At 38.9% G+C, this 13,989-nt stretch overlaps 1 protein-coding gene across 2 annotated transcripts in view; it reads left to right on the forward strand.

The window, feature by feature from the left end:
* AKT3 (AKT serine/threonine kinase 3) overlaps positions 1-13,989 on the forward strand; it is a 322,405-nt gene that overhangs the window by 206,653 nt on the left and 101,763 nt on the right. For both annotated transcript variants that reach the window (XM_058533528.1, XM_058533529.1), the window contains exons 7-8: positions 11,401-11,466; positions 12,812-12,880. In XM_058533528.1, the coding sequence (XP_058389511.1) occupies positions 11,401-11,466; positions 12,812-12,880 (135 nt within the window). The remainder of the gene's footprint in view (positions 1-11,400; positions 11,467-12,811; positions 12,881-13,989) is intronic.

Genomic DNA, 13,989 nt, shown 5'->3' on the forward strand with positions numbered 1-13,989 from the left:
ATACTGTTTGGAAAAGATACTTGGTATGATTTCAGTCTTTTTAAATTTATTAAGACTTGTTTTGTGACCTAACATATAATCTATCTTGGAGAATGTTCCATGTGTGCTTGAGAAGAATGTGTATTCTGATGCTGTTGGATGGAATGTTTTGTATATGTCTTTTAGGTCCATTTGGTCTAAAATGTAATTCAGATCCATTATTTTCTTATTAATTTTCTATCTGGATAATCTCCATTGTTGAAAGTGGGATATTGGAATCTCCTACTATATTGCATTGCTGCCTATTTCAGCCTTCATATTTGTTAATGATTGCTTAATACATTTTGGTGCTCTGATATTGAGTGTGTATATATTTACAATTGTTTTATTCTCTTGGTGAACTGATCCCTTTATCATTATATTATGACCTTCTTTGTCTCTTGTTACAGCTTTTGACTTAGTCTATTTGTCTGGTGTAAGTATAGCTACCCCTTCTCTTTTTGAGTTTCCATTTGCTTGGAATATCTTTTTCCATTCTTTCACTTTCATCATATGAGTGTCCTTAAAGCTTAAGTGAGTCTCTCTTAGGCAGCATATAGTTGGGTCCTGTTTTTTATCCATTCACTCACTCTGTACATTTTGACTGGAGCATTGAAACCCTTTACATTTAGAGTAATTATTGATAATTAAAGACCTATTATCACTGTTTTGTTAATTGCTTTCTAGTTGTTTTGTAGTTCTTTGTTCCTTTCTTCCTCTTTCTTTGTGAATTGATTTTTTTAGTGGTATACTTCCATTTTTTTTCTCTTTATCATTTGTGTATCAGAGTTTTTTGCTTTGTGATAACCATGATGTTCATAATACATCTTACGTTATAACAATCTATTTTAAGTTGATAACAACTTCAATTGCATAAAGTAGTCTTACACATTTACTTGCCCCCCGAACATTTTATGTTATTGATATGCCAATTTACATCTCTTTATATTTTATATCCATTAACAAAATATTGTAGCTATAGTTATTTTTAACACTTTTGCCTTTTAACCTATATGCTAGAGGTCAAAATGATTTACACACTACCACCGCCGTTTTAGAGTGTTTTGGATTTGATGATATACTTGCCTTTACTAGTGAATTTTATACTTTCATATATTTTCATGTTACTGATTAGCATCTTTTCGTTTTAGCTTGAAGATGTCCCTTTAACATTTCATGTAAGGCAGGTCTAGTTGTGATCAATTCCCTCAGCTTTTGTTTTTCTGGGAAAGTCTGTATCACTCCTTCATTTTTGAAGGACAGCTCTGTTGGGTAACGTATTCTAAGTTGACAGTTTTTCCTTTGAGCACCTTGAATATATCATCCCACTCTCTCCTGGCCCCTAAGATTTCTGCTGAGATATCTGCTAATGGTCTTGTTGGGGTTCCCTTGTATGTGATGAATATATTTTCCCTTGCTGCTTTCAAAATTCTCCCTTTGCCTTAGATTTTTGAGAGCTTGATTATAATGTGTCTCGGTAAAAATCTCTTTTGGTTGAATCTGCTTGGGATTCTTTGAGATTCGCATACCGGGATGTCCATATCTCTCTCCAGATTTGGGAAGTTTTCAGCCATTATTTCTTTTAATACATTTTTTGTCCCTTCCTCTCTTTCTTCTCCTTCTGGAACTCCCATAATATGAATATTGTTTCACTTGGTGGTATCCTGTAATTCACATAGGCTTTCTTCACTCTTTTTCATTCTTACATCTTTTTTCTCCTCTGGATAATGTTAAGCAATCTGTCTTTAAGTGTGTACATTCTTTCTTCTGCTTGATTGAGCCTGCTGTTGAAGCTCTCTATTGCATTTTTCATTGCATTCTTTGTATTCTTTAGCTTCATAACTTCTATTTGGTTCTTTTTTATGATTTCTATCTCTTTGTTGAACTTTTGTTCATGTATTGTTTTTCTGAGTTCATTTAGTTGTCTCTCTGTGTTCTCTTGAATCTTGCTGAGCTTCCTTAGTTACTTTGAATTCTTTTTTAGTTAGCTCTCAAATCCATTTCTTTGGTGTCAGTTACTGGAAAATTATTGTGTACCTTTGGTGGTGTCATGTTTCCTTTTTTTCGTGTTTCTAATGTTTTTTTGTTGATATCTGTGCATTTGAGGGAGCAGTCACCTTTTTTAGCCTTTTCAGACAGCTTTGTTGGAGAAAGACTTTACCTAAAGGTGACTGTGAGTGTGCTAGCTGGGTGGGTGCAGTGTCTGTAGTTCCTGGGAGAGTACAGCACAGTCATCTCCATGCAGCTCTGTCAGGTGAGGTCTACATGAGGTCTACATCAGTGAAGACTGGGGGGGTCTTCTGTGGCCAAGCCTGTAGAGGTCTTGTGGGTGCCTGTAGAGGTCTTGTGCGTGGCAGTAGTGGCTAGGGACTATTGGAGTCCTCGGAGGTGAAGGCTGCTGGGGTCTTCCTGTTATTTTTTGCCTTGGGAGGAATATCTAGCCAAGGGAATCCTCTTGGTGCCAGATCTGGTGTGCTGGCACTAGAGTGTCAGTGGAGCAGGTGCCCTGAGATCTGGTGCATACAGAGCTACCACAGCATCTGGATCCTTGGCACAGGTGCACTTGCTGGTGGTGGTGGCGCTGGTCTCTGAGGTTCAGGTGTGTGCAGATGTCTCGAGGACCTGGGGTCTGGATCTTCGGGGATTGCCCCAGTGACACGGGCCTTGGGGTAGAGGGGGATGCAGCACTGGCAGGATCCCTGGGATGTCAGGGTTCCGTGGCGGCTTGGGACCCAGGGACAGGGTGCAATAGAGCACACCTTGTAGGTGATCGATCAAATAACACAACTCTGGCCCCAGGGTTCAGTTGCATAACAGTAGCATCTTGGCCTTGGTGATGGCAGGACAACGCCATAACTTAGGACCCAAGGGGCAGTCACAGAACAGTAGTAGATTGGCCCCAGTGATGGCAGGTCAAAGCCACAACTTAGAACTCTGGAGGCACGTCACAGAGCTGCAGCAGCGCAATCTGGTGATGGCAGATCAAAGCCCCGACTTAGGACCTGGGGGCAAGACACAGCAGCAGTGGCGTGGTCCATGTGATGATGGGTCAAAGCCATGACTTAGGACCCTGTGACAGGGTGCAGAGCAGCTGCAGTGCCACCCCAGTTATGCCGGGTCAAAGCCCTGACTTGGGATCCTGAGAGCAGGATGCCCAACAGCAGCAGTGTGGCCTCAGTAATGGCGAATCAAAGCCATGACATAGAACCCCAGGGGCAGGGCACAGAGCTGCAGCAGTGCAGCCTGGTGATGGCAGGTCAGGGCCACGCTGTAGGACCCAGGGTAGTTGCAGAACAGCGGCAGCACTGCCCTTGATGGCCCGTTAAAGCTGTGTGTCGGGACCCCAGGGGCAGGGTGCAGAGCAGCGGCGGCGTGGCTCTGGTTATGGCAGGTCAGAGCCCCAGTTTAGGACCCAGGGGCAGGGTGCAGAGCAGTGGGAACTACAACTTGGGACCTGGCAGCGGTGTACAGAGCAGCACAGTGCAGCCCTGTTTATGGCAGGTCAAAACTGCACCCAGGTCCTGGGGGTGGGGCACAGAGCAGCAGCAGCACAGCCCTGGTTGTGACAGGTTAGAGCCCAGCGTTGGACATAGAGGGCAGGGTGCAGAGCAGCACTGCAATCCCTGTATGGCTGGTCAAAGGCTGACTTAGGACCCAGTGGCAGGACCCAGAGCAGTGGCAGCTCGGCCCTGTGGGTGGCAAGGCTTTGTGACATCCACATCCAGAAAGTGGGACACAGCAGCGACTAGGGTCCCTGGGGGCAGGTCTCACCACAGTGACAGCTCCAGCCCTGGAGAGGAGATGCCGTGGCGGGGACTTTGGGCAGCTCTGTCTGCTGAGTCCAGCATTATTGAAGCCTCTGGGGGTCCTTGGTAGGAAAGGCTGCAGACATGGTGGTGATGGCGCTTGCTGGGTTTTCCTGCTCTTGTTTTCCCTGTGGGCTGAAATCCCTCTGAGGGAATCCCTCTTAGTGCCCAGCTGCTCTGGACTGGGAGATGGGGTGTCACAGGTAAAATGCTTCCTACACTTTCCTAGGCAGCCACCTTCAGTTTTTTGACTCCGCAGGGTGTCTGCTGCTTCATTGCTTCCTGCTGATTTTGTTGTATTCCAGAGCTTTCTGAAAACGATTTTTGTCAGTTTGTAGTTGTTTATTGTTCTGGGGGCAATCTAGCTGTCCATCTTGCTGACGTCACCCTAACAAATCCTACTTCTGAGGTTAACTGTGTCACTGGTCCCTAAGACCGCTCTCAGGCTCAATATTTCTTAGTTAGGACTCACAAGATTCAGAAAAGCTGAAGTACTCATGGTTATGGTTTATTATAGCAAAAAGATACAGATTGAAATCAGCAAAAGGAAAGGCATATGGGGCAAAGTCCAGGAGAAACCTTCCTGGTGTCCTCTCCCAGTGGAGTTGCATGATGCACTTAATTCTCCCAGCAACAGTGTGTGACAGCATGTGCAAAGTGTTGTCAACCCAGGAAGCTCACCTCAGCCTTGGTGTCCAGGATTTGCATTATAGGTCAGTCATGCAGGCGAGCAGCATGCTCGCTGTGTGGCTTCCATTAGCTGCTCAGATTCTAGACAGCCTGAGCAAAACCAGGCACAGCGTTCATCATTCTTCCTGTTGTTTGCATGAACTGTCTAGTCAAACCTGTATCATGTGGCCCAGGATCTGTGGCATACAAAACACTCTTCCAAGCGATCAGAGCTTATTTCTCAAGAGCTGGCCAAGGGCCAGTCCTGAAGACGGGCTTTTCTAGTGAATGTGCAGGGTTTGAGCAACCCAGGCCTGCTGAGTTAATCCTCTCCTGCACAGGTGCCATTAAAGTATCAACCCAGTGCTTTGACTTGACCACTGACATCTCTGTCTCCTTGGACTCCGAAGTTATTACTGGTGCACCCTCACCAGAAGCTCTTAACATCATCTGCCAGCTTCTTTGGTCCATTCTTCAGATTCTCCTGAATCTCCGTATTAAACATTGTGCAGATGATTGTGGTTTACTGTAGGAAGCAGATTATGAATGTAGTTGCTTTGATCTGCTGTACGTTCGTCAGCTGTTGTTTCATTGTGCTATTGGAGGTATGATTTCGTTGATTTGTGTTCTGGAGTTGCTTCTTACAGTTCATGAAGTTTCTGTCATTCTTCAGCAACATATGCCAAGGTTATCATTCACTCTTTATTTACTGATTCATTCACTCATTCTTTCAATAAGTAAATACTGAACACCTAATTATTTGCTAGGCACTACTCTAGGCACTAGGACTATTGTTAATGAATAAAACTGACCAAAATTCCTCCCCTATAGGACATTACATTCTAGTCAAGAGACAGACAACAAAGAATACACATAATAAATGAGTAAATCATACAGTATGTGAGAAACTGTTACATACTATGGAGAAAAATGAAGTCGGGTAGGCCAATGAGCAATAGTGGTGGTAGCGGTTTTTGTGATTTTTGCAGTTTTAAATAGAATAATCATGGAAGGCCTCACTGAGAAGGTGAAATTTCAGTGAACATTCGAAGGAGGTGAGAGAAGCAAGCCATTCAGGTATTTGAGAGAAAGAATATTCCAGATAGAGGGAATCCCAGTTGAAAATGCACTGAGGAAGCAGCATCCTTGGCGTGTTCTTAGAATAGCTAGGAGTCTAGCATGGCTTGTGTAGAGTAAGAATAGTGTAGGATTGCTTAGGTACTTGTAGATGTTGTAACAATACTGGTTTTTACTGTAAATGAAGTGGAAGCCAGCTAGTAACGTGGTCTGGTGTTCATCTTAATGGCATCACTTTGGCAGCAGTGTTGAGAATAGACTGTGGGTTGGAAGCAGGGAGCTTGTTAGGAGTTAATTGCAATAATCCAGATAATTGATGATAGTGGCTTGCACCAGGGTAGTAGCAGTGGAGGTGGTAAGATATAATCAGATCCTGGGTGTATTTTGGTGAAGAGCCAAGAGGATTGCCTGACAGACTGAATTTAGGGTATGAGAGAAAGGAAGGAGTTGAGGGTCATTGCCAGGTTTTTGGCCTGAGCAACTGGAAGGATGGTGTTGTCATTCACTGCAATGGGGATTTTTTTTTTTTGTGGGGGAGAAACAAGCTTTTTGATGGCAGATTAGAAATTAGGCTTTGGACATGTCGAATTTGATATTTCTGTTAGACATCCAAGTTAAAGTCATCTATTAAACATCCATGTCAAATAAGCATTTCTGGAGTTTAGAGAAGAAGTCAGGATTTGAGGTGCAAATTTGGAAGTCCATCACCACGTAGACTGTGTTTAGAGTCATAGTCTGAATGAAGTCATCAAGGGCATGGGTGTACCTAGTGAAGAGAAGAAGTCTGAAGACTGAGCCCGGGGGGCACGCCTGGAATAAGAGTTCAGAGATAAGGAACCAGCAAAAAGACTGTGAAAAGGTCACCACTAAAAAGGAGGGAAATTAAGAGATTGTGATGTCCTGGAAATCAAGAACATGTTTTCAGGGGGAGAGAGTGATGAAATGTGTGAGATAATGTTAATGACTTCTATTCTGAGTAGGAAGTAAGATCACATTTTGAAAGTGTGAGGGAGTGAGGTTGAGATAAAAAGAGACAACTTAATGAAAAGCTCCTGGACTTGAAAGTCAGATGGACCTGGGCTCCAATCCCAGCTCAGTAGCTTAACTAGGTAGGAGAACCTTGCAGGGTTGTATGTACATTTCAGCATGCATGCCAGGCATGGCAGGAGGCCTGGGAAAGTTTTGGAACAACTAGACTGAGGAATGGAAGAGTGACCTCAGTAGGGATGGGTGAAAGAATCCTTGGAAGATTCGGCTGACATTGGAGAGGGAATTTTAATGGTGCTAGTTTATGTGATTTTTTTTCTTTTAGATGTGGAATATAGAGATGAGAAAGTAGAGATTGACTTATTCCAATATGGGGAATTGGAAGGGGCAGAAGGAAGGAAGGGAGTGTAGTGAAGGGCAGTATAGAAGCAACGTACTCTACAATTTGGGAAAGATTAGGTTCCAAAGTGATTATATCATGATTGAAGTCAAAGGAGTTCATGTAGCCCTCCACCCAAGTAATATTTGGAACAGGAGCCTCAAGAACCAGGTATCAAATAACAACACTCGAGAAAGATGATGTAGTGTCCATAGGCAACAGAGAACAATTGCGCTTTCATTTTCTCCATTAAGGTGAAAAAAGTCTTCAAAAAAGAGACTAGAAATAGAAATCAAGGAACAGTGAGGAGACAGTGTGACAGCTGGCGAGTGGGAGGAGTATTAGGAGTCTGCATCTGGGCCAGTGCTCAAGTTTCCAAAAGAAGGGGAAGTTAGAACCCAAATTGAGAGCTTGATAAGTATGACATCTTTCCTATGGGGAAAAAAGTATAGGTTGCTAACATGGCTTGTCAGGACAGAGAACAAGTAAATAATGATTACTGGTGGTCATGGGGTTGAATTAACAATGTGTGCCAAGGTGGAAACTTGTCCTCTCTCCTCTCCGTTTCCCCACCCGCTCCATCTCCTCCTCTGGGTCTCATTTACTGCTCTGGATGGATAGAAGAAATGCTTTGGACGTGATGTATCTTGATTTCAACTAGCTTCTGATAGAGTCAGTCATTATAGTCTTGCATTCAAGATGGGGAGAATAATGTGAGCAGAGTTAAAGTACGTAGTTAAGTAGAAACTAAGCTGTTGAAAGAGGGGAGGCAGTGTTGTGAAGTGGAAACAATTGTTAACGTTGGACTTAGACATGGGATCAATATTGATTTTTTCACCTGCAGCTTGAGCAATTTAACTTCTATGAACCTCAGTTTCCTCATATAAAATGGAAATAATAAAACCTACCTGCTGAGTTGCTACAGGGATTAAAGGAGATGACACCCTTCGTGTCCCTGATAATGGAATAGACATGTTCTCTTCCTCCGCTTCCTTTGCCATTTCCTACTCCTTATCCCCCAGACGAACACCTATCTACCACAAAATGGTAATTGGGAAAAAAGAAAGGGAGAATTTTAGACCATGTGTGGTAGATGAGGAGTGATAAATTGGAGAGGATTGGGAAAATAAATATGAGGAGGACTCTTCTTCTGCCCCATTGTCCTCAGGAAATAAAATTCCATTCCCTCTAAAACTTCTTTTGTGAAAGACATTAGATTTAAAAATTATTTAGTGTTTACCATGGATGAATATATAAGAAACTATATTTCAAAAGCTTTTTCATGAAAACATTATTATACTTTTATTGTATACCCAAACATTTTTAGCACTCTCCATTTATAATCATGATCAACGAATGGATTTTTACAAAAGCATCACATTGTTTTAGCCACGTTGTTGAAGCCACAAGTTTTATCACTGTTATTTTTAACTTTTTGTTTTGACACGTTGCTTTTAACTTTAATTAAAAATTATTGGCATCTGTGTTTACTTTTTAGCCTGTGCATACCTTATCTTCATAGCAGAAACTAATTAGTATGTGAAATACAGTACCATTAAATTTGCATTAAGGCAGAAAAATTCTAATCTGATCATATGTAAAATATGGTAGAAAATACATTTTAATATATGAAAGATGTATACATGGTACTAATTCTGGTTCCATTCTTATAACAAATGTTTTAGCATTTGTCTCCATACACCTTTACTTGGCTACTTCAACGTGGTTAGGCAGATTACAGAATTTCGAAGAAAACTAATCTTCTTTCATGAAACTTGCAAAGTGATTTAGAAAAATCACTGTTATATGTGATGGGCTTGTTTTAACAAAGTGGAATGCAATACCCCACAGAAATATTTTCTGGAGCACTAGAATATCTTTTCTGGTTCCAGATGGGTTTCATACTTGCCCTTCTTTAGTCTTTTCCTAGTTACTGCCTCAAATCACTTATCCTAAAGCATTACAGGTAAATATTATCTCTTCTGTGAATCTCTTTCTGATGCTTATAAAGAAATGTTTCCTTTAATTCACCCTCATGTTGGAGGCATGTAACTTGTAGATTATTATTGTTAATTTTATATCTCAAAAATATTTCAAAACTCTCCCCTTTTTTCTTGTTCCTGCTGCTGCCCTAGTAGTCCAAGCCATCTTCATTTCTCTCCTGGAGTACTGTTATTGTCTCCTAGTTGATCCCTCCTGTTTTTACTGTCCTTATTCTCAGAGGAGCCTGAGTAAACTTGTAAAAACAGAAGTCAAATTGTGCCCCCCCTTTTCCATCTCCCATACCATCACATTACCCACTTATGCTCTTCTACTAGCATTGGTTTGCCTTCATTACCCCATTTTCAATAGTAGACACCCCCATTTTTTTCTTAATATCACTTATCAGAATTAGTAATTATTTATTAAACTGGATATTTACCTGTTTGATATGTCTTCTCTATTAGCCTGTGACTCCATGAGCAAAGAGATCATGTCTTTTTTTAAACCACTTTATACCTGCACTGTCCTTAGCATTTAGTAAGTGCATATCAAGGATTTTGGGGTTTTTATGTGTGTGAGAGGAAGATTAGCCCTGAGCTAACATCCATTGCCAATCCTCCTCTTTTTTTGCTGAGGAACATTGGCCCTGGGCTAACAACCATGCCTATCTTCCTCTACTTTATATGAGACGATGCCACAGCATGCCCGGGATCCAAACCTGTGAACCCCGGGCTGCTGAAGCAGAGCACACAAACTTAACTCCTGTGCCACCAGGCCAGCCCCAGGGATTTTGTTTTTTAATGAATGAATTTGGTGCTATATATCACAAAATATCCATTTGCATAATGCTTAATTATGTATTTCACATTCATTAAGTGATGCTCATAAACTGCAGTATCCTCTTCTCTGCTTCCTTTTTTTCTGTTAACACTGATCACCATCTGGCTAGCTAGAATGGGAGTTCCATGAGGGCAGGGACTCTTGTCTGTGGTGTTCAATGCCCTCTCTTCAGTGTGTAGAACAAGGCCCAGAATATATTTATTTGTTGCGTATTTGCTGAAGGGACGACTGATTGAATAAATAAAGTCGCACACACTTGACATCTTGGAATTCATTCCTCTGATAAACGCTTCAGTTCAACAAACACTGATTAAGTATCTACTGTGTGCTAATCGCTATGCTAGGCCCTGTGGGTATAGAAATCAGTAAGTTATGGTGTCATTTCTGCTTCTGGTTTTATTTTGTATTAAGATGTTTGCTATTATTCCAATTAACTTAGAAGTTATAGTGTGATATGACAGGGGCTTTCAGATTGTTTGAGCACTTAAGCCTGGCTCTTGTTGAATAAGACTGGAGTGGTTTCATACTCTGGCTTTGTTTCTCCAGGTTAAATATGTGTGGTTCATTACACTTTACTTCTGTTCAGACATAATTGGTCAAACCCTCTTGGAATGGCTTTTAGATCTTAACTTCTTTGATCAATCTGTTTGTTGTTTGTCTTCTAGGTCTAACTAAGGTCAGATGCTTTTGTAAGATCATAAATATAACACAGTGTCCTAATGTTTGCCCTCCACTCTTACTGATAGTCTAATTGTGATGTGCTGATGTGTTAAGAAATTGGTCCAGCAAGGGCTTTGTTTAGGATCTTGCCCAAAGCAGAGATGAGATGCTGTGTTAGTTTCAGCAGTTATCTTCCTTTCCTTTCTTCAAGTTGGTGTTATTTTTGAAATATGAAACATTTTTCCAGTTTTCCATATGTTGAAGAAAATCTCTTCTAGTTCACCTTTGATGTCAAGATGAGATTTATATACAAAATTGGAGAATTATACTCTTTATTTTTTGGTTTGAAATACACCTAGATTTTAAAATTGTCATCTACAATAGATGTGACCTTTTTTTTAAGAAGCACGTTAAAAAGCCACAAGCAAAAAGATACGATCTTTATACTTTTTCTATTTTAAAATGTGTAATTTAGAATTAAATCTTATATGTGTATTCTGTGTTCCCCTTTTCAATAACTGATTTTTCTTTTAAGTAGAAGACTTAGAAATTCTATGATCCTTACTGAAATATATTCTTTATATCCGCCAGAATAAAATGTATTATGACATGGAAATATTAACTACTCCATGCCTAAATATTAGCTGATAAGGCATTCCCTTCAAGGGGAAAGCCTTACTATTTTTTTCTGTCATGTCTCTGATAATTTTTGGTGATTTTTGTATCATTATTGATATACTTTTAAGTATGACTGAGTTTGTGATTTATATACAGCCATTTGATTTAAACTATTAATTTGATCTTTTTTATTTTTATTTTTTGTGGAGGAAAAGCTTAACAATAAAGGGAGCACGTCACTGTGTTTTAAAAAATCTTTTTCTGTCTCTGGATTTAACCTCTTCTGGTCTTAGAGAAATAGTGAAAATTTTCTGTTATTAGTGCTTAGTACGCATGTTAAAGGTTTGCCTTTTTCTCTTGTAGGATGAAGTGGCACACACTCTAACTGAAAGCAGAGTGTTAAAGAACACTAGACATCCCTTTCTAACAGTAAGTGACCAGGGGACAGATGTTATAATCATGAATTTTAAATTTAAGGGAGTTTTATTACAGAAACTAAGCCATGAAAAATACCATTTTAAATAACATTCATTTAGGTATGCCATTTTCTTTGTGGAAAGACAAGTCACATTTCTTTGAAATTATTGGAATGTGTGGATTAAGTTTACAATATGTGTGCATTTATAATCCGTCCCATTATACATCCATTACTTTTTGAGACTTCTGTTTTCTCCCACGAATTCACTGCCTTTATTAAGAAAAAAAAACAACCCTAGAGCAAATAAGTCACCTCTGTCATTTTAAGTAGACCACTGAGAAAAGGATAGACTTAAAAAAGATTCATAGTATTAAATGCAAGGATTTTATGTTTCTTTTGTTTATTGACATCTGATGAATATTTAAATGATCAGGCAGCATTGTCTTCAAATATGAAAGGCCGAAATCTTTGCTGAATATTTTTTATAGAAATTGAGGCTTCCTTTAGGTATCTAGTACCTTAAGAAATACTGGAATACTGAATACATTAAATTGAAGATAGGATAAGTCACAATATGTTTTCTTTACTGGAAAACGTATAAACTGTGACTTAACATGCATATTACTTAGTTGTTTTGAAAGAATGATTTTTTTAGACCTGTTCTTAGGTTCCTTGTAATAGAGGCATAATTTGCCAAGTTTCTGTTTGTTCCTGGTTCCAATGAAGTGTATTAGAATGAAAAATAACAGCTAGACTTTTAAAAAGCAGGCACCTTTTAAAGATTTAGGATTCTCTGAAGTAGAAATTTTCAGAGGTATCACCAGATACCTAGACTTAACTTTGTTACATTGTTGTGTGTTTATTGACCAGTGTATAAGGTAGCTCTAGAGTTTTGATATCTTAATAAAATTACATGAAAGAACTCTGTTGGATTGGGTCATGTTATGCACCCAGTATGCAAAAAGTGATGTTGAAACTATATTGTAACTGTATTCCTAAGACTTCACTAGAGTAATTTGAAGCCCTCACTTTAAGGTTGCATGGATAAGATCTTTGGGGACCAATACAGTTTCAAATAGATTACACAGCATATTGGGGCATGCTCGTCACAATTACTACATTTATTTTTACTTAAAATTTTAATTTTGATTTTTCCCCTAACAATACTCAAAACTGATGTAAAAAGAATTTGTTTCATGTTTCTCATGAACTCTTAAGCACTCTTAAGGAGGGAATAGACTCTTGAGGAACAATAACAATTCATCAATCATACTTACTGTATCTAAGTGTTCTGTTTTTGGTAGCATTATAAGAATGTAGGATTTTAATATAACATTTTTTCTTTTTCATTTCAAGTCCTTGAAATATTCCTTCCAGACAAAAGACCGTTTGTGTTTTGTGATGGAATATGTTAATGGGGGAGAGGTGAGTCATGAAGTAAACCCAACACTTGCATTTGCATGGTAGTATTGTCATTATTTTAAAAGAATTATTTAAAATATAAGTTATAACATAACAGGTCTCTACTTCTTGATAGGCATTTGTATAGCTCTTTCTACTATTGAGTAGATGGGGGCTGAATAATTTCTAATGAAATGTAATGATTGTTAATTTTTTTATAACTACGTTTATATATTGGAAAGTATAATTGTATTCTCCTTTTTCCTATCTTTTTTTAAATGTAAAAAATTTTACAAGTATAATTTTTGAAATCATATTTAATTTTGAAAACCAGAAATATAGGATTTATGATGCCTTACAAAGTTCTTCCTCAAGTTTTTGTGGAACTTGTAAAAAATCATTTTATTCATTTTAAATGCAGTTGAACAATAGTCCATAGGCACATTGTGGCTGAGTTTCTCTTCTTCTACGTAGTTGTTAGAGTAACCTTGACTATAGTTGAGAGATTTTAAGGGATCTTCTGGTTTTGAAGAGAAATTTAATCAGTGTAATAGTACATTTCACCTATTCTTTTGTTCCTTGTCCTTTCTCCTCCCTATTTTTGGTCAAAATCAATGTGAGGGAAAAATGTAATTTGCTGGAATAGTTACTTGGAAATGTTTTACATTGTGGGCTTTCTGAAATAAATTTAATTATTAAACAGGGGCTTGTATTTCACAGCCCTTAAAATAGTTTTATTTTCCAAAATAAATAAATAAATTAAATAATCTCTATAGAATATTTTCTCCTATAGAATTATCTGACTAGTAGGAATTAGTTCATTGCAAAAATTCACTCATTTGTAATTTGGCACATTTTGAGTGCCTAGGCAGTGTAGGTTTATCAAAATGTGTTAAGACATTGTCCTTTCTATGGAAGGAGTTTATAATTTATCTTACAAATGTATTATAAATTAGAATGTATAGTGAAAGACATAACTGCTAATAGATTCATAAAAGAAAATGCTTTATGAATGATCTCACATTTAAGGTAGGACTTAAATGTTTAATGAGATTTCAGCAGGAGAACTGATTTGAGAAGATATTTCAGGCGGAGAGGATGAGGTGAGCGGACTCCCAGGGGTGGTGGGTGAG

The sequence above is a fragment of the Diceros bicornis genome, chromosome 38, assembly GCF_020826845.1.
Source record: "Diceros bicornis minor isolate mBicDic1 chromosome 38, mDicBic1.mat.cur, whole genome shotgun sequence".
Lineage (NCBI taxonomy): Eukaryota > Metazoa > Chordata > Mammalia > Perissodactyla > Rhinocerotidae > Diceros > Diceros bicornis.